This window comes from Fusarium vanettenii, assembly GCF_000151355.1.
Source record: "Fusarium vanettenii 77-13-4 chromosome 3 genomic scaffold NECHAsca_2_chr3_3_0, whole genome shotgun sequence".
NCBI classification, from domain to species: domain Eukaryota; kingdom Fungi; phylum Ascomycota; class Sordariomycetes; order Hypocreales; family Nectriaceae; genus Fusarium; species Fusarium vanettenii.
The window spans coordinates 2,450,598-2,469,502 of record NW_003315880.1 but is presented as its reverse complement, the minus strand read 5'-3'; the positions used below and the strand labels follow the sequence as shown (position 1 = coordinate 2,469,502).

The 18,905-nt window shown below is 50.9% G+C and overlaps 5 protein-coding genes across 5 annotated transcripts; 2 read left to right on the top strand and 3 right to left on the bottom strand.

The window, feature by feature from the left end:
• Positions 1-106: 106 nt before the first annotated feature.
• NECHADRAFT_36123 (uncharacterized protein) lies at positions 107-1,032 on the top strand (the record flags this gene model as incomplete). Its single annotated transcript, XM_003053167.1, has 2 exons — positions 107-176; positions 233-1,032. 2 exons carry the CDS (start codon positions 107-109, stop codon positions 1,030-1,032), a joined length of 870 nt encoding a protein of 289 aa, XP_003053213.1.
• A 475-nt stretch (positions 1,033-1,507) lies between these two features.
• Positions 1,508-3,049, bottom strand: NECHADRAFT_77987 (uncharacterized protein; the record flags this gene model as incomplete). The annotated part of the gene is made up of 1 exon (XM_003052674.1): positions 1,508-3,049. One exon carries the CDS (start codon positions 3,047-3,049, stop codon positions 1,508-1,510), a length of 1,542 nt encoding a protein of 513 aa, XP_003052720.1.
• A 1,233-nt stretch (positions 3,050-4,282) lies between these two features.
• NECHADRAFT_35892 (uncharacterized protein) lies at positions 4,283-4,930 on the bottom strand (the record flags this gene model as incomplete). The annotated part of the gene is made up of 1 exon (XM_003052673.1): positions 4,283-4,930. The coding sequence occupies one exon, from the start codon at positions 4,928-4,930 to the stop codon at positions 4,283-4,285; it is 648 nt and encodes a 215-aa protein (XP_003052719.1).
• Positions 4,931-8,080: 3,150 nt separating this feature from the next.
• Positions 8,081-10,643, bottom strand: NECHADRAFT_99714 (uncharacterized protein; the record flags this gene model as incomplete). The annotated part of the gene is made up of 2 exons (XM_003052672.1): positions 8,081-8,197; positions 8,586-10,643. The coding sequence occupies 2 exons, from the start codon at positions 10,641-10,643 to the stop codon at positions 8,081-8,083; spliced, it is 2,175 nt and encodes a 724-aa protein (XP_003052718.1).
• Positions 10,644-11,240: 597 nt separating this feature from the next.
• Positions 11,241-12,221, top strand: NECHADRAFT_77984 (uncharacterized protein; the record flags this gene model as incomplete). Its single annotated transcript, XM_003053166.1, has 1 exon — positions 11,241-12,221. The coding sequence occupies one exon, from the start codon at positions 11,241-11,243 to the stop codon at positions 12,219-12,221; it is 981 nt and encodes a 326-aa protein (XP_003053212.1).
• Positions 12,222-18,905: the final 6,684 nt, after the last annotated feature.

Here is an 18,905-nt window from a genome sequence, read left to right as displayed (position 1 = left end):
AGCTCCGCCAGCTACGACTGGTCGAGCTTGATTGTTTGTAAACAGCTGCATTCTCAACACCAACAACTGGGCAACAACAGTCTCACCGTCTGCAAACGAGACCATCATGTCGTCAGAATTAACCCTCCCGGATGTCAATCCTCTCGATCAGGAAATTGCGACTCTGAAAGAGCAAGGTGAGCCGCCATAGCGACGGGCGCACCCAATTGCACCAAGCTAACAGCTAGGTCAGTCGCTTCCTTGCGCAAGTCGCTCAAGATCGAAACCTCCACCATCCTCGCCTCTTCCTCGACTAGGAGTCTTCTCAAGCCATCTAGCAGTATCCTTTCGTCTCGAAGCACTACCCCAGCTCGCGCAAAGCTTCTTAGCGAAGCCGACAAGCAAAAGGCTTACAATCAACAATGTCTCTACCGCATATGCAGCTCCATTACCTCCTTCAAGGTCCACGACCCTGATCCCAATGCCGTCGACGGTGGCCATGTCCTCGGGTTACGCTTCGAAGTCATGTCCAAGGGCCAGTTCTTACGACCCTACTACGTCATGCTCAACAGACCGTACTTCAACTCCAAGAACCTACGCATTCACCGCCACACCCTCCCTCCCTCTATACCACTTTCCGGTCTGGCCGCCCGTCATCTCCCGGCGCCACGCCCCGAGAGCGATAATCCACCAAAGCAGGATCTAGACCGTTTCGTGAGGACACTCAGAAGGGAGATTGTGCGATACCATAACCGACTTGGTGTATCAGCCGATTTGAGACGAAGTCTCGGTCTGCACGACAAGACGGCCGAGGATATTATGCCAGACGATATTGTCGAGGTCGGCATTGCCGATATCGAAGCCAAGCAGATTCGCTTTTCCTGGGCCGACGACCGCAGCGGTAGAGTCGTGATGGACGATGACGGCAAGGTGGTCAAGCTTATTATGTTTGGTAGAGAAGGTCGTGATTGGGAAACGACCAAGGAGCTGTATGGCAAGTATGATCGTATCGAGGATGTCACCAAGCAGCTACAGGAGTATGTCAATGGTTGAAATTATCGGATGATGCCATGAATACTACACACAGACTTCAAACACAGCTGCGTCAAGGCGCGAAGGACAGGGGCATTGTCCAGCCAAAGACGTTAAGGCATATATGGGCATAGATGGACCCGAATACCCCTCGAAAGTCTTTGGAAAAGACCCGAGTCTCAAGAGACCTCAGGTCGGGGGAATCTGGAGACAAAAACGCACCGATTCAGGGTTCTGGACCATGAGAAAAGTAAGTGGCCCGGCACTGAAGAAGATTCACATATCTAACACTTGGAAGCAGGAATAGAATTACAAATGAGAATGAATTATGTATCAAGACTAAATACAGTAGTCAATCCCGAGCACGGGACGCCAGAAGAAGAGAATTGAACCACATCAAAATGTCTCAGATCGCATCGCCATCATTTCCTACAACCATTACTGTCATGCGCATGAAATCTTGAGAAAATTCACACAGGTCGAAATATAATTATGTCTAGAAGAGAGCAACGGCGGCAGCAGCAACGGCGGCAACAACGCCAGCGATGCCATAGCCACTTCGGGCAGCAGCACCGACGATAACGGGCGCGGTAGGGGTAGCGTAGCCAGGAGTCTGGATGGTACCGACAGTGGTGGGCGCGGGGCAACCAGGGCCAGGGCAGTAGGCGGGAACCTCAGTAGTAGGGCTGCCGGGAGGAGGGGGAGGGTAGGCGCCAGTCTCGGCAGAAGGAGAAGGGTGGATGGGGTACTCGGGCTGTCCAGCAGGAAGAGTGTAAGTCTCGGCAGAAGGAGTCTCGGGGGCCTCAGGGACGTAACCAGGCTTCTCGCCGGTAGGGACAGGCTGCACGGGGGTGTACACAGGAGTCTCGCCGGCAGGATATGTGGGCTTCTCAGCAGGGACAGACTTGGTGTACACGGGGTGCTCGACGGGAGTAGACGTCTCCTCAGCTGTGTATCCGGGCTTCTCGTAGGTAGGATGCTCAGGCTCGGCGGTCTCGGCGGGGGGCTGAGGGGAGCTGTAGACGGGCTTGGTAGCCTTGTCGGAAGGGCAAGGAGTGGTCTCGGCCGGGTGAGTGTAGATGGGCTCCTCAGAAGTCACGGGGTAGCCCTTGGTAGGCTCAGGGTACTCGTTGGTCTCGCTGAGCTCAGGATACTCGGTGTCGATAGGCTCAGGGTACTCAGCCATCTCCTCAGGCTCGTGGTACTCCTCAGTTTCTTGGGGCTCAGGGTACTCCTCAATCTCGCTGGTCACAGCAGGCTGGGGATACTCCTCAGTCTCGGCAGGCTCAGGGTACTCGTTGTGCTCAGGGACTTCAGGGTACTCGTTGTGCTCGGGGACTTCAGGGTACTCGTTCGTCTCGCCGGGAACGGGGTACTCGTAGCTCCTTGGCTGAGGATAAGCGTTTCCTTGCCCAGAGTAAGGGTATCCAGTGTTCTGGCCAGGCTGGTGATAAGCCTCGGTTTCGACAGACTCAGGGCAGTCATCCGTCTGAGCAGGGGGGTAGTAAGGGGCGGCGGGCTCATAGCCGTTGGATCCAGTAGGCTGGGGGTAGACCTTGGTCTGGACGGGGTGAGGATAATCCTTCGTCTGGGGGGGATGAAGGTACTCCTCGCCATTGCCTGGAGCCGTGTAACCCGTCTTCACAGGAACAGGGCAGATGGTGGTCGTCTCAGGGACCACAGCAGAGGCGTAACGACCAGGGCAGTGAGGGACATTGGTCGGGCAGTCAACGACGGTGTTAACATGAGTGATAGTCTTGGTAGTCCAGACATACTCGCCCTGGTCAGGATGGTTAGGTTTTCCAGGGTGAACCCAATGCCAACCATCATCATCATCATGGTCACAACCATCAATGTCAACACCATGGTGAGGAGGGTGCCAGACATCAATGCAGTCCGCGGGAGGGTTACCCTTGGGACCGATGTCAAGATTGATGGGAAGCTCGATGCCCAGGGGGAGCTTGATGTCTGCGTTGAGGGATAGCAGAGCATCGGCGGTGGCCGCGAGGGCAGGGAGGGCGAAGGCGTTGTACTTCATTGTTGCTAGTAGAACGAGTGTATGTTGCTTTTTGTGTACAAGAGAATGGCACGTCAAACGAGTGACTCTGTTATGAACAGGTGGCAAGGTGAATACAAGAAGTGATGAGGATGAAGAATCGAAATGAAGAGGGAAGCGATGGTCTTTTATCCTTCATATTCTCTCTATCCGTGGAGTCTTGGATCGCCCATTATCGTAGCTCTCAGTATCCTTAGACCATCACATCTGAATATTACCAAACAAGAGACATGGAAAGAGAGCGGTCCGATTCATAAAATGACGGCATCTCAGATTATCCAGTTGTGCCGCCCCCAGAAAAGTGAACCATCACCACAGAAAACCAATCAACTCGCCTTACAACTATGCTCAACCGGAACATTGTCTGATGAACCCTTGAAACAATGAAATTGTCCGCCTTGAAACTAGACGGTAGTGCCTGAGCGAAAAAGCAAATAGACGCTTGACGTAAAAGGCCCGAGCTGGGGTTGCCGCATGTCTTGGATCGGGATTTAGGGTGAGGAGAGACATGATGATGGCATTTTTGCATTTATTTCCGCAACAACAGTCCCAATACTGGGCTCGGCCAAGCTGGAAAGACAGGAATCAGAGTTTTTGTCCAACGGTACCATCTCAATGACATTACTCAGTGTGTTCGAGCAGCTATTCCAAGAGCAAGACACGGCATCATTTAGGGGTTCCTACCGTCCCGTCATGTTTTGTTACACATCGACTTGAAGTTGCTTTTGGGACATGGATGCAAACAACCCGGTTATGGGGATGTCTAAGATCCGCCTTCGCACGCGAAACATTTGACGGGAAAAGAGGGGGAAACGGCATTGTAAATGGTTAGAACAATGTATCTTTGCAAGACAGAATTGCTCTTTTGTTTCATGGCTTTAGTTTCCGATCTATTTTCCCCTTGCTGATGTTCAACTCCACGCCGGATTGCCAGGGAGGCGGCACACGGCAACTCTTCGTCATTTCTAGACAGTCATCCGATAGTCAATCGTGGAAATGATGATCCCGGCTTGTAGTTTTGAGTGTCCTCGCTCATGGCTTCAACTGCAAGTCCCCAAGTCAGATGGCTCAGTCTGTCCAAAGGTCAGTATCACGACATTATCAGTGTTGTGAAAGTCAACATACCCAATCTACTCCTACTCTTCGCCTCTATCCTCTCCTGCTTCCTCGAAGCGACAGTTCCTCGTGATAGAATATCCATTCACAGTCTCAACCTCACCAATCAAGCGGCTTCTTAGTAGCCGGTGCACCAGCCGAGACAAGCGGCTCATCCATGACACCCTCAAGCCTCTCCCCCGTCTCATCATCCAAGACGCCCCTGTCGATCCTCCACAGCGCCACCTGCTCGTCCACGGCAGCCGTCCACTTTTTGATCAGCGGGTGCGCGTCGGCCACGTCCGCAAACACAACATCGTCGCCATCGGCTTTGACTTCGTACTTCCAGTTGCCGTCCTCGGCCCAGTAGTCGGGCTTGAAGATGCCCTGCACGCTCAGGTCTTCGCGCGCTTGGCGGAGGAGTGAGGTGGTTTCGGGTGTGCGTGCTGCTTCGGCGATGCCTTCTAGTACGCCGAGGAGCTGACCGGCTTTGAGTCCTACGGTCGCGCCTAGACTGAAGCCTTCGTCAAAGCCCTCTTGTAGACTCTTTTCCTTTGAGACAGTGATTCCTTCTCGGTAGCCTGCTGTCGTGTGCTCTGTTTGCAAGCGGTTGATGTCAGAAGGATGAGAAACCGATTCATCACGATGATGCTCCGCCGTCGGCGATGAGGGGCCCGACCCAAAGACGTCATCCAGAGCATCGTTGGAGGCTTCAGGCTCAACCTGAACCTCCTCTTGAGGACGGCCGATGTAAGCGTTGTCGACCATTTCGTCGACGGGTTGGTAATGCATTGCTGCGATTGAGAGTTGTGAGGGTGTAGGGTAGCGATCTGAGTGAAAGAGTTGAAGCCAGTGGAAAACTCTTCTTCAAAGATGAGCTAAGCAAGAATATCGTGAAAATACTCCGCTTAACCTCATCTCAAACATCATGAGTATGAACCTAGAAATAATAGAGGTGTTAAACAGGTCGTAATTATATTATTCGTCTATTAATAGACGCCAGAAGGCTCAAATAACGACTCAAAGAATAATCGAGACCACAAACTGGCGGTCCATCAATCCGGGAAACTTCTTGGCGTTGAACACGCTGAAGGGTTCCGTCTCGATCTCCATTCGGAAGTCGACACCAGGAGGCAGGTCGCCATCAGTAGGCTCAAGATCAAAATCCTTCTCTTCCTTGGTCGTCTCGAACAGGCTAAAGGTCAGACGATATCGGCCCCCATGACCCAAATATTCGCCAAGAAATAGCCACAACACAACGAAACAGGGATTCATATAACAAAGACCTTAATTCTCATGCGCCCGAGAAAAACCAAAGAGAACAACCCTCCCTTGCCCAACGCCAGCTCAAGCACAGAAGTACAGGTCTGTCCAATCGCCAAGATCTTGCCACGATGATGTCGATTCATCCTCAGACGGCTCCAGGTCTTCATCCTTCCTCGACAGTGTCTTGTCAATCTCCTCGGGAAGTGGGAAATTTGGCGACCGATCAATGCCTTTATACGTGGTTGGCTCATGACAGTTCACCGGCGTCGCCCATCGTTCTGATTCTGGGATAGACCGCCAAATGTCCACAAAGTCAGCCTTCCATGTCTTCAAACCGACAGTGGCCTTCCTTCGCTCCTTTAGACTTGGTCGACCTTGCTGTCCGATAAGCATGAGAGTAAAGGCCAGGTGCTGACCCACGGCAGTGCAGATCGGACCGTTCGATGGATGAGCAGACGCATCGTGTCCAAACTCGGCCAGATGATAGTAGAGGATCCCAGGCTCATCCCAGTCAACCTTGAGAAACACCGTAGCCTCGCCTGTCGTGACGATTCCGTACTCTACCCCCCCCCCCTTTAATCATCTGGCCATACGCATCCGTGAGAGCACGCGCCGTCAGCTTTTCTGCGTGATACCGGAACCGCGCATTCGAATCTCGACAAGCCGGTAGCAACGACTCCAGAATCGCAACCTCTTCGTAGACGTCCATCTCCCGAAGCCCAACACGAAGACGAGGAGCTGTCAGCATGTGAGGCAACCTCCAGTCGACGACGTAAACTAGCTCTTGCTGCACGGATGGCTGGCCGACGTGGCTGCCAGGGGCACAGGGGGTTGGCATACGCCTATCATGGGCTACCCCATCCTGCCTATCCTCAAAGTCGACACCGTCTTCAATATCAAATGCCTCTCGGACCTTTTCAATATTGGCAAGCTCCGAAATAATGGCGGCAACCGGCTTCTCAAGGCTATCCCGCATGAAGAATCGGAAAAAGGTTTCGTCTCCAATCGGCTTCCGAGGGGACCGTCCCTTCGAGAGACGCTCCATGACATCTCTGTTCGGAAAGACTCGAGTCTCGGATCCGAGTGCGTCGTAGAGTTTGCTAAAGGTGAGTCTCTGCTGGTCTATAAAGTCGACCCAGGGCTTCAACTTAGGACAGGGCTTGTCCTGTGGTCTGTCCGCGTAGCCCAATGAGAGTTCTCGTGGGTTTGTTTCCACGGCGAATCCGGAAAAGATGAGTTCATGGCATGCTGTCAAGTATTCGTCAAGTGTTGTGGGGTCTACTCGCCGCTTGGGAATCTCCTCTTGTTGGTGTCTAGGTCGATGTGTAACCTGGTGTGCATAGCCGTCTACACAAGTTGCATCGCAATGTCTCTGATTGAGCTCGATAACCTTGCGAGTCAGAGTGAAGTGCCTCCCTAAACCTATATATTTTTGCTATTAGATTTCCCTTTATAATAATATAGCTAGGTATAACTCTTTAATTATAAGTAATAAAAAGTTTAAAAAAAAAGACTATTATATTAATATTAGGTTATAATATTTTAATATTAATAATATATTTATATTATAATTAAAGCTTAAAAATTATATTAAAAATTATTAATAATTTTTTTTATAGTATTTCTATATAATTTAATTTATTATTATATTTATTATTATTATTTATATTATATTATTTTATTTTATTTTATTTTATTTTATAATTTAAATAATTTCTTTTTTTTTAGTTTTAAAAAATATTAATTTTATTACTTATTATAAATTCTTTATATTTTAATATATAATTAATAAATTAGTTTTCTATTAGTAATATATATATTAACTATATATATAATTTGTAAAATACCTTATTTCTAAGAAGGTCTTTTATAAATAAAATTCTAGAAAAATAAGCTTATAAGATATAAGCTTAGTATTTTATTACCCTATACTTTAGCTTATGCGCTTCCCTATAAACTGCTTACCTAAGCAATAGCCGCTTAGATAAGCAAGATATAAGGGAGTGTTAATATTGCCCTTTCTGAGCTTTTTTCCCTTTTAGGAAGGTCACGTGATCTCGGACTTAGGGTTTTATTATAAGCCCGATAACGCCGTTAAACCCGTCTCCTTCTATAGGGTATTTCCTATCCGGTTTTAAATATCCTAGTTTAAAACCCTATAGGTTTTAACTTCTATTATGCTATAACTCGGCTTCTAGTTATCCGTTGCTAGTAAAACTAATAGGGTTTTAAAGCCCGGAATTAGGGCTATCCGACGGTATAACTTCTATCCAAATCGGGCTAATAGATTCTGAGCAATTTGCTATATAAGCTATAAACCCTCTTTTAGAAATAGCTCTCTAGATCTTGATTTAATTCAGACAATAAGACCACTAATAAGAAGCTGGCCTTCTACCCTATACCTCTATTTACTTTGTGACCCACTTTTATTAGCCAATGATTTGCTACCTAGCTAATCAGCTATTTGTTAAGACTAATTCCACTGCCTATTCACCTCCTATCTCTATTACCTACCCTATTTTGTTGGAGAAACAGAACACACCAACCACAGCCAAAACTTCTTGTATGACTTTCTTCTGATGACTTTCGAAAAAGAGATTTCACGTACTTTCTCGTGAATTGAATACCATATGAAATAATAAGGGCAAATGATCAATTGATAGTGATGAAGATCTTCTCAAGAAAAGAGCCCTTAAGCTCCCCGTTCTTGATCCGATCCTTGAAGAAGATGATGGTGATGATGGTCAGGGCCGCGGCCTTGGCCCTTTTCTACGTACAGGAAATTGCCCAATGGCCCAAAACGGCCTAGCACGCCTCTCCCCCAACTCACAGCTCCCCACGAGGCTTTGACACCTGTCCTCACGGTTCCCAAAAGCCTCGTCAATCCCAGACACTTCTTTCGCCTGTTTTGGCCCGTGACCTCCCCAACTCGATTTCCTACCCACTAGAGTGCTCATGAACCATTTGATCATTCGCCTCGGCTTCTCTGCCGCTTCTTCATTCTCTCGTCCCTGCTCTCCTTCGAAGCCGTGGCAGGGGCCCATGGCTGCGCGGCTGCTCGTATAATGTCATCCCACTGGGACGGTCTCACAAGACCCGCTGGCACGTAAGTTGCGTAGTTCCCAGTCAGCAGTCGCTGCGTAGGCCGGCTTCCTACCTCCCCAAGCCAGCCTTTCAACCCTGGAAATGTCGACATGATCTTCGTGGCCGGGCCCACTGTTCTCTTTGCCGGAGTGCATTCATCATCGCTCTCCAAAGTCGAGCAAGTAAACTGTTCGGCGCCCCGAATGTCAGGTACAATATCAGCAACGTAGGGCCGCCCGTCCTTGCACTCGCCCCAACCATAACCTGTCATCGTTTGATCAACTGGTTCGTCGCCTCCCTGAGCCCCTGGCTTAGATTCCTTTCCTCCAGAGCTTGACGACGAGCTCGACTGCACGTACTCAGAGCTACTCTTCGAGGAGGGGCGTGGGCGCTTCGGGGTGCCCAGCGAGAGGGACTTCAGAGGCCCGCTCGGAGTCCAGGGGTCCTTCGTCTTCTCGGGAGGTGCCGGGGTGACAGGCTTGCCTGTCGCCGTTGACGCTGTTGACGGGGGGAATCGTGGGAGTTTGATCAATTGCTTCTTGCGGTTCGACACTGGGTTCACTGGCTTCTTCACCGCTGCCTTCGACCCCGGGTCGGGTACTTCAGAACTCGACGAAGAATCCGACGAGATGAGTTCCCCGCCTTCAAAAATTGGCACATTGTCCTTGATTTCGAAGTCCTGGCGCTTGTACCATCTGATCAGATCATCAGGCATGTCTGCAAGGACCGGAGCCATGACAATGGCTGATAATGGCCCAGGTCCTCGCGGAAGAAGTGCCTTGTCGCCAGGATTTATCGTTGGGGCTGGGATCAAGCGATCAATCGTCCAGTTGCTAACAGTACCGATGGATTCCGGCTCTGCGGGCATGTAACCTCCCATGTCAGTGTAGAGCCATTCTGTGGCTCTCAATTCGTCGGGGAAGCTTGGTTTGTACTTGACTTCGTCTGCGTAGGTCGATTGGTGCTTCGCAAAAGGTCCTCTTCCGGTTCTGTGCAAATAGTAGCCGTCTTGGATCCCGATCTCGTCAATGATCATGGTCTGAAAAATACCCTTGATCACTTCCACATTGTCGTCGTATGCGATATCCTTGGACTTTCCCACGCGGGTCCAGGAGTCTAGCATCCAGTCACGGACCAATAGATCAAATGATCCCACTGGTTCGTTCTCCTCTCCGTCGATCTCCAGGGTCGTGGGGGGGCAAAGTTGGGCAAGTGCGTCTGCACTCAATCCTACTAACCCTCTAAGGGTCTGAAAGAGACAAAACGAAGATAAAAGGCCACACTCCCAGGCTCCCCGTTGCGGAGTCAGTGGGATTGCGTGAAAGTTGAAGTCGTAAGGTTGTCCGGCCACTGCAAGGTGCTCTCTCCAGGCAAGGGAGACGTTCTTCGCTCGAATCATCTGATCATCTAGTAGGGTATCAAAGTGGTAGAGGTCTGCCTTCTTCCTATCCCAAATGAAGGTTGTGAAGTGGCTATTATATCGGTGTCGGACAAAGCCAGCGAAGAATCTCTTCCCGATAAGGGACTCACGCCATCTCCTGGGCCCGTAGAACCCCATGTCGAAGTAGGCTTTAATCCGGTCGTAATGATCTGGCAGGTATGGCGTAGGGGTATTCCAATGGGAATTGCACTTTGACTCCTTCCCGGGGATCTCAATCTCGCACCTAGTGACTGTAACGACCTTCTCAAGCCCATTCGCGAGCATCCGCAGTACTCCTCCAATCGAGATATTAAGCAGCATCTTGTCGTCGCAAGCCAGATCCTGGTGCAGACACCAAAGGCTTTCAACGTGGTCCGCCCAGGAGATATCGAAGGTTGGGTTCTCGAAGTAGCTTCGCTGGAGCTCAGTCTTACCCAGCTTTCGATTGATCAATTGCCGATCGTCCGTTGTGCAAGGGTACTCGAAGGTTGCCGGGTCCCAGTGGTCCCATTCCTCACGAGGCTGGAAGAATGGTGGTTGTTCGTTGTCGTATAATTCGGGAATTGTGTCAGCGATGGTCTCGTCCTTCTCAAGGAAGCTTCCTTGCCCGCCAACGCCTTTGACCCGGGCAACCAGGTAAGCTTGCTTCGGCCGTGTGCTCATGTACCTGCGAGGGCCCTTGGGGGCAAAGAATGCGGTCTTTGGTGGCATCTTGATGACTCGTGGGGTATAGATCAGGGTATCGCGGTTCTTTTTCGTCTTCGTGGCGGGTATGTGATGTAGTTGTGGTGTCGTCTTGTCTGATCAAATGTGGAAGGACTCGATGCTCTTTATAGTGGTGATCTTCGAAGAGGTGTAGGGGTCGCAATGAAACTGGTCACTGGATTCGTCCTGATCCGAGGGTCATCAGACAAAGGATTCTCGTCTGTTCAAGCGTCGATTATGGTTGTGCGAAACGAACAAAAGGGCATTTGTGGTTTGATCAGTTGGTTTGTGAAGAGGCGGGAGGGAACAAAGTGAGTTCAGGCTTTGTCTGCACAAAGAGAAGAGGCAGAGTGCTACCTGTGCGGTGGGTGTGAAAAGAGAAGGTCGGCCGTTCAACTGCTTCGGTGCTGAACGGTTCTTTTGTTGCCCGCGAAGGTTGGTCGTGATTCACAGTCTCACGCGTGGAGGTCACCCGAACAGGCCACTCCTTTCCAACGCGTCTTTCTTCCTTCTCACATACTTAACCTTCCGTGCTCCTCATTCTTCCCTCCTCTTCCTCTTCAACTTCACACCCCTCTGCGCTTTCTAATCAATTGATTCATCATGTCTGTGCCGCTTCCTCATGAGGTTCTCGCCACCAAGCGGCGGAATCTTCTTCCCAACATTCAGGCTGTCGCCGAGACTCAGATTTCGCATTCCGACTTCCAGAAGGGCACCTCTTCGCAATGGAGCGATCGCGGAGGTTTCAAGATCACCCCTCAGGAGGCAAAGAACGCCCGTCTTCCCCAGGCTCGTTCTCAAATCCTTTCTGCCCTTGATGCTCTTTCTGACCAAATGATCAAACAGATCCGCGAGTGTCTGAAGGTCTGGATCTGTTCTCGCTTCGCTCTCGACCGGGATGGTTATCCTTTGTACGTGGAGCTCGCTTTCAACGATAGCCCGGGTGAGAACCCAAAGGCGCATGCAAAAATGTTCTTCGAACGCTGCGGTACTCCCGACAAGGTCATAGGGGAGCTCGTCTCCCTGATCTCCAAGCGTCCTCTTCAGCCCATCTACATCCCCGCTGATTTCGCCCATCCTCGCGGTTGGTTCTTCAAGCAATTGATCTCACGCCCTGAGCACCGAAAGGCTCTTGGAATCGCCCTTCTCGGTCACCGCAACCCCATTCTTTGTCGCCATTGCTGTCAGTCGTACTTAACGAACATCAGCTGGAACAAGGAGCACATCTTATATCCCTTCTCGACTTGTGTCTCTATTAAGGGCTTCATGAATGGGAAGTGCGCCAACTGCGTTTGGCACCAAAAGCCCTGCGAGTGGGAGTTCATGACTGGATACCAACCGAAGTCCGCTACGGAGGGTCCTCTGGAATGGCCGCTTCTGGGAAAGGAGACTCCAGCGAATCCACCGGATGAGGTTTCAATTGATCAATTGAATCCAATGTCTTGTCCTCGTATTTCCTGCGAGTACCCTTCAATTGATGGGTCTGCCGAAACGGACCGTCAACTTCTTGATGAGTTGCGAGGACCTGCCCTTGAGGAGAGGGCTGATGAGACTGGTTTTTGGGAGGCGATGCGTTTCGAGTGATTGTGGATTCTGAGTGGGCGTGGCATGGCGTTTTTGTTGTTTCGGCCCACCTCATGGCGAGGCCTGGTTTTGCGTCCGTAGTTGCTTTTTAATTGATCAATTGTTTCCAGCTGCTTCCAATGTTCTTGTCGGGACCCTCGTCTATTCCTGGCTGCTTTCTGTTGCCCTTGTGTTAAGCCTGTTTTCTGAGAAACGGCAAATTTGAGTGTTGTGTCTGAAATGTCGTGGATGGTGTCGTGGCTGTCTCTTGTTGTGTCCAGCCTGTCCTGGACAGCGTCCCCTGTGTCTTGGGCGGTGTCCCTGGTGTCTGATCAAATGTTCTGCGTGTCCCTCGTAAAATGAAATGTCCGGTTTTGTTGAAAATTTCCGGTGGTTGTGTTGTGGTACAAAATTTCTCCTTCCTCTCCTCCTCCCCCACTAGAAACCTAAGGATCCTCACAGGTTTCTAGTGCCAGCTGCCCATCTCGCCGTTTCTCCTTAGAGACTCTCATACTGAGCAGCTTGCTCAGCAGTGAGGCCAGGGAGTTGAACTTCCATGCGCACTGGAGTCTGTCTCTTCGGGTACTGTATCTCACTCTTCTCACCAAGATCTTCCTCCCCACTGTCTGTGCTGTCGCTTTCGCTATCGTTTTCTTGATCAACCATTTGATCAGTCGAATTCTTCATGCTCCTTGTCACTCGTGTATTCTCCTCCCTTTCGCATCCCTTGGAATTCTCCTTCTCCTCCTGGAGCTTCTTGAGGGCTTCCTCTTCGTCTGATTCTCCTTCCCACCAACCGTTCTCGTCCTTCACGAACTTCTTCAGGTGATCTCCGTGGATAGATTTAGTGACCCCATAGCCATCAAGCGTCTCCAGCTTATAGTAATTCGCTCCGTCGTGATGTTTGAAGATGCGAAACGGACCGTACCATTTGCGCGCCATCTTCATCTTTGTCGACATATCAATTGATCGGGGAACATCGAATCTCAATACCAAGTCCCCGACCTTCAGGGGGGTCTTTCTCAGCCTGTGAACATTCTTCTCGTTCTGTTTCTTCGCGACCTTCGCCCGGAATGCCCCGATCTTCTGTCGTGCTGCCTCTACGTCTTTGCCTTTCCTTTCGAGGACCCTGATCCTCGCTAGGACGAGGTCTTCTGTTGTAGCCACGTCATCCCAATTGATCAATCGCCAAGTAGGAACATCAACCTCCAGAGGGTACGCTGGCTCCCAGCCGTGGATAAGGTAGAAAGGGGAGTGTCCATGTGGTGCCTTCGCAGCTGTTCTGTCGGCAAACAGTGCTTTCTCCAGGTTGTTGTACCAGTTTGCCTTCCCCTTCTTCTTCAACTTCCTCAAAGCCATCGAAAGGGAGTAATGTCCTCGTTCGTTGATGCCGTTGGCCTTAGCGTTGTATGGAGATATTTGGATCTTTTGTACTCCCAATTCTTCAAGCAAGGGTGGGAACTCCTTCTTAAATTCGGGACCACCATCCACAACAGCCGCAGAAATCATGCCAAATCGGTAAATAAGGTTGGTTGCGAAGCGTTTTAGCGCCGCAGCCGAGATCTTTTTCAAGGGAATTGCTTCCACCCATCCTGTCATGTCGCACCTTGCTTCTGCTAGGTACTTGAATCCTTGGTCAAGGGGCATGTATTGGCAGTCGAAATGAACCTTGATCATAGGATCAAATGGTTGGGTGAACTGGACGGCTTCCAATGGCCTCCAAGGGGCGTGTACCTGACAAGTCGGACAGCACCGCACCGCTTCCGAGATCTGGCTCCACATGCCATTCCAGAAGTATCTCCTCTTCGTGAGGTTGTAGGTCACCTCTCTCCCTTTGTGGCCGCTATCGATGTGGTATGATTTGATCAACTTCCTCTGCGTTGGTAGATCATCGACCACTAGTAGGGGTGAGTCGTAGTCCCTTTTGGCTCGTTTCCAGAGTCGTCGCCCTTGGACAAAGAATGTAAGGGCTTTTCTCTTGAACCATTGCAATTGCGAGCGTGTTAGCCCCTCAGGTTTCTCGAACGTGCAGAGGTATTTGGCTATGTCCTTGTGCCCCTGCGAGTAGGTGCCATCTAAGACGCTGGGCTCGTTGTTGACGTGGACTGAGTTGAGATGGAGGTCAATGAAGTCCTCAATATCCCCTTCAACCTGGGCATCCATTTGATCAGATGGTCCCGCGTGTTTTCGTGATAACCCATCCGCCACGCGGTTCTTCTTTCCAGGTACATGTCTAACCGTGAAATCGAACAAAAGAAGGTAGCTGATCCATCTCAGAACTAGGGATCCGGGGACGTCGTCTGCCTTGCCGTTGATTTGGTGGACCAGCACTTGCGAATCGGTCTCGAGGACGAAGGGGATGCCGTATATCATGCCTCTGAGGCGGCGAAATGCGTAAAGGACTGCCCTGCATTCCCTCTTCGTTGCGTCGTACTTGGTCTCGGCTGGGTTCCACAATCCGGATTCGAATCGAATCGGCTTCCGTTTTCCATCGATCAACTGCATCAGAACGCCTCCCCAGCCCAGGAGGCTTGCGTCGACCATAAGGATCACCTCCCCAGCTTCTTCGGAGTAGTTGAGAGTAATAAGAATCGGCGGTGCCGTGATCTTCTTCTTCAACGTCTCCATGGCCTCTTTTTGGTCCGCTCCCCAGACAAACTCAGCGTCCTTCTTCAGTAGATCCGTCAAGGCTTTCGCAATCCACGCGAACCATTTGATCCATTGACGATAGTACCCAACGATGCCTAGGAAGGATCTTACTTCCCCTACATCAAGGCAAACCTTCCACTCCAAAATCTTCACAACTTTCTTTTCCTCCGGTTTCCTCCCGTAAGTTCCACAGAGGTATCCAGTCACTACCGCTGTCGTCCTGCAAAATTGAGACTTCTGGCCTGCAACTGTGCAACCGGATAGCTCAATGTTCACCAGCACCTTGTCGAGGTTGATCAAATGCTCTAGAACGAAACGGCGTATTCCTGGCGCTGCCTCCTCCCCGTCGTAGTCCGTCGTGGGTCCCCTGACGCAAATATCGTCTAGGAAGGATCGACATACGTCAGGAATGAGGTCTCTCAGGATTCGAAGAATGTTCCGGGTGAACTGGGCGACTGAATTCGTGGCTCCCTGCGGCAACGTGCACATCCTTAGTAGCCCAATTGGTGTCATGAAGCTAGTCAGGTCCCTGCTGACCTCTGCCAGCTCCATCTGATCATATCCTGAGAAGAAGTCCAGAAGTGATAGCATCTTGCACATGGCAAAGTCCGCAGAGAACTCGTCACAGCCCGGAGGAATGAGGCTATCCCTGATTGTGTGCTTGTTCATCAATGTGGCCGAATTGATCAATCGAAACTGACCATCCTTTTTCTGAACAAGAAAGAACGGGTTCCTGTAGGGGCCATGGCCTTCTTCGAGGATTCCTCTCTCCATCCGGGTTCTCAGAAGTTTGATGACTTCTTTCTCGCATCCCTTGGGAATAGGTATGCCTTTTGCTTGCCAGGCCTTGTGTTCGACCACCCTGATGACCTGTGGCGGTGCGACGAGTGGGTCGAGTTTCCCGCATTCTGAAAATTCCCATGCAAGTGCCGCCTCTCTATTGTACATAATCTCGAGGAATACGTCCAATTCTTCGCGTGTGAGGGTGCCATCCACTTGATCAATCAGTCCCTGGAGTCGCTCCTTGTAAATCCGGGTTCCTCGCTTGATATCTGAGAACTTTGGCGTGATCCAATCTCGGTACTTCGAATCTTCTTGAAGCTTCTCTTTCACTCTTTCCCACTTCTTGGCTTTCCACTCAGGGTCGCCCTCTGGGGTAGAGCCGTCCGATGGGACATCGTCCCTCGGGTGGATCTTGATACCCTTCCTTTTGTAAAGAGTGTTGACCAAAATCTCCTTCAACTTGCTCCGGTCGGGTGGGTCTTTTCCCTTCCGTATCTCATGTTTCTTTGTCGCCCATCTTTTGATCAAACGGTTCGCATCTTGAAGGGCCACGTGGTACTGCCTGATCGTCTCTGTTTTGACGATACCGATCACCTCCTCCCCCGACTCCCGACTCAACCACCGTAGTGACGTCGGGACGTCGTCAGGTCCCAAACCACTCTCCCAGTCAACCTCAGGTTTGGATAGAAGGTTGACGTTTATTTTAACGACATGCCATTGTCCATACCGTAGTTTGGCGCTTCCCATTTAATAGAGCCGGCAGCAGGGGTAACCACTCGTGTGCTGCCCAGTTGGCAACGAAGAAGCATAGAGCCATCCCTAGTCGAGTGATCAAATGATACCCTTGCCGAGCGGATGAATGGCATGCCGAGAATGAAGGGAATTGAGATCCCCTTGGAGGGCGCCACATACATCCTTTGCTGGATCCATACGTTTCCAAGGTATAGCCGGACGGTTGCTTGGCCGAGCATGGTGACCTTGTCTTGGGAAAAGGAGGTCGTAGAAGCCCTCGTAGTCGTAACCTTGAGGCCACACGCCCTCGCGAGTTCTTCCGAGATAATGTTCCCCTCAGAACCGGTGTCCACCATGGCCTCAATGACCTTGCCCTCCGCATTGTCGAGTCGGACTAGAATTCGGGGCAGCTCTTGTGACTGTGCAACAGCCTTGCCCTGACCTTCTAGCGACAGTTCGACGGTGTTGGTCATCTGATCAGTCGATTCGTCGTGCTTGGTGGTGGTCTCGCTCCCTCCTATGGCCTCTGCCTCATCCTGACGCACTTCCACAGTCCCGGTTTCCTCATCCTTTGTGCCTACATTGGTGGTGACAATGTAGTCGCCGAGTTGAAGATCCTTTGTGACTTCGTCGGTTCGCTCGATTCGAGGCTCGTCGTCAATGAGGATTGCGTTCACTCCGGCTCTCTCGCTGATCTCTGCCCAGTATGACTCCCCCCAGTCTTGTTCGCCGATCTGGATCGCGTTCATGCCCTGAGGCTTCTGATCAGATGATCCTCGCGTCTCTCCAGCAGTGTGCGGGGCGGGTTCGACGTAGGTGATCTGTTCGACGCTATCAGCAATGTCTTGACAATCTTCCGCCACCTCTCTTCCGAGTTGTGGCAGTAACGTAAAAAGCTTGTCAGCTGCAACTGAAATCTTCTTAGTTCGATACTCATCTCTTAGCTCTCGTAGGATAGAGGCCTGCTTCTCTTCAAGTGTCTGAAATCTCTCGTTCTTTTCCTTATTTGTCATAGGTGTTTTCTCTGTCGATATAGACCTCCGGATAGGCTGCGCCGCTTCTTGGGCTTCAGCGATGTCCTCAACGTGGACCCTCTTCCTTGCGTTGGCGTTGACAGCCACAGTGGTCGTAGTGATCGTCTGGAGTTCTCCGGCGCGATCAGAAGGCGTGGTTTCCTCATTGACTAAAATGACATTGGTGGAGGCTCCTGTCGGTGGGTTCTGGCTGTCCAGGATGTCCCGGTTTCCCTTTGTGACGTCCGTGGGCAATCGATCAAACCCTGCTGGGGACTTATACGCCGGTCGGTAGAGGTTCATGGCCTCAGGGTTCTTCCTGATCCAATCGTCGATCACAATATTCTCTTGTTGGGTCAGTTGGAAGTTGATTCCCGCGCGGTTGCATTGTTCCATCCTCCTGACCAAGGGAAACATATCCGATTTTGGGAAGCGGCTTAGCCAGTTGTGAACTAACTTGCGGATCCCAAACCTCCTAAAGGCGTAGACCAGGTTCGGCGGCAACATCTTGTCAGACCTTCCTAGGAGAGCCGCGCCACCTTGTGGGTCATAACTTGCGATCCCGTTGTTCTTATCGTAGGTAAGGTCTGCGCAGTTGCTTGGGAAGTGGTTTTTTCCGCTGCAATACCAGCATGCCATGTCGTTCTGGTAGCTGCCTCGCCCAGATCCGTACGCTGCAGTCGTGTAGAAGTTCTGGCTGTCGTGCATCTGATCAAGTGATACCGCGTTTGTCCTGAAAGCCTGGGGCGCTCCCGAGGCTGCCTGCCTATTGTGTTCTCTCTCGAGGATCTGAGCTAGTTGCAGTTGGGATTCTTGCCCCTTTGCCACATTGATTGCAAGTTGGCCAAGCTGCGCAGTCAACTGGTCGATCTTCGAGGTTGCTGCTTCGTCGGATTCCTTCTTGAGGATCTTTGGGGTCTTGGTTGTCTTCACGGAAGGGCTCGGGCTCCTAGGAGGAGTCGGGGCCCAGGTGACCCGGTGGGTATCCTCTTCGCTCCGGGGGCGATGAGTCTTCCGAATCTCGATCTTATTTTCGCAGTATCGTTTGATCATTTGGGTGAGCGCATGGTACTCCATAGCCGTGAGCTCGCGGACGTTCTTGTCGTGTCTTTCGCAAATGCCCTCAATGATCTCCTCAGGGAGTGCTTTGTAAACCGCTCTGGATTGGCTCTTGGATGTCTTCCAGTTGCCGTCGATCTGCCGGAAGAGGTATTGGTGCTCGTTCAGCCATTTGATGATAGCATGGAAGTCTGCCTTCAGACGGGTTTCGTTGAGTATTTCCAGTTTCTCCTCAATAGTCTCTGATTGATCAGAATCTTCATTCGCGAAGGCTTCCTTCAGGCTCTCTTGGGCAGCTTCCCAGTCAAGTCCATCCATGGCTTGTCGGGCCTCCCTCTTGATCTCCTGATCAGTGTATGACTCAAAGAGAGCCACTTTCTTATCCTCAGAGACATTCGTGAGTTCCGCCTGCTGGTTGAAGTTTCGGAGGTACTCAGTCACATCCTTTCCCTTAAAGAGGGGGAGGGGG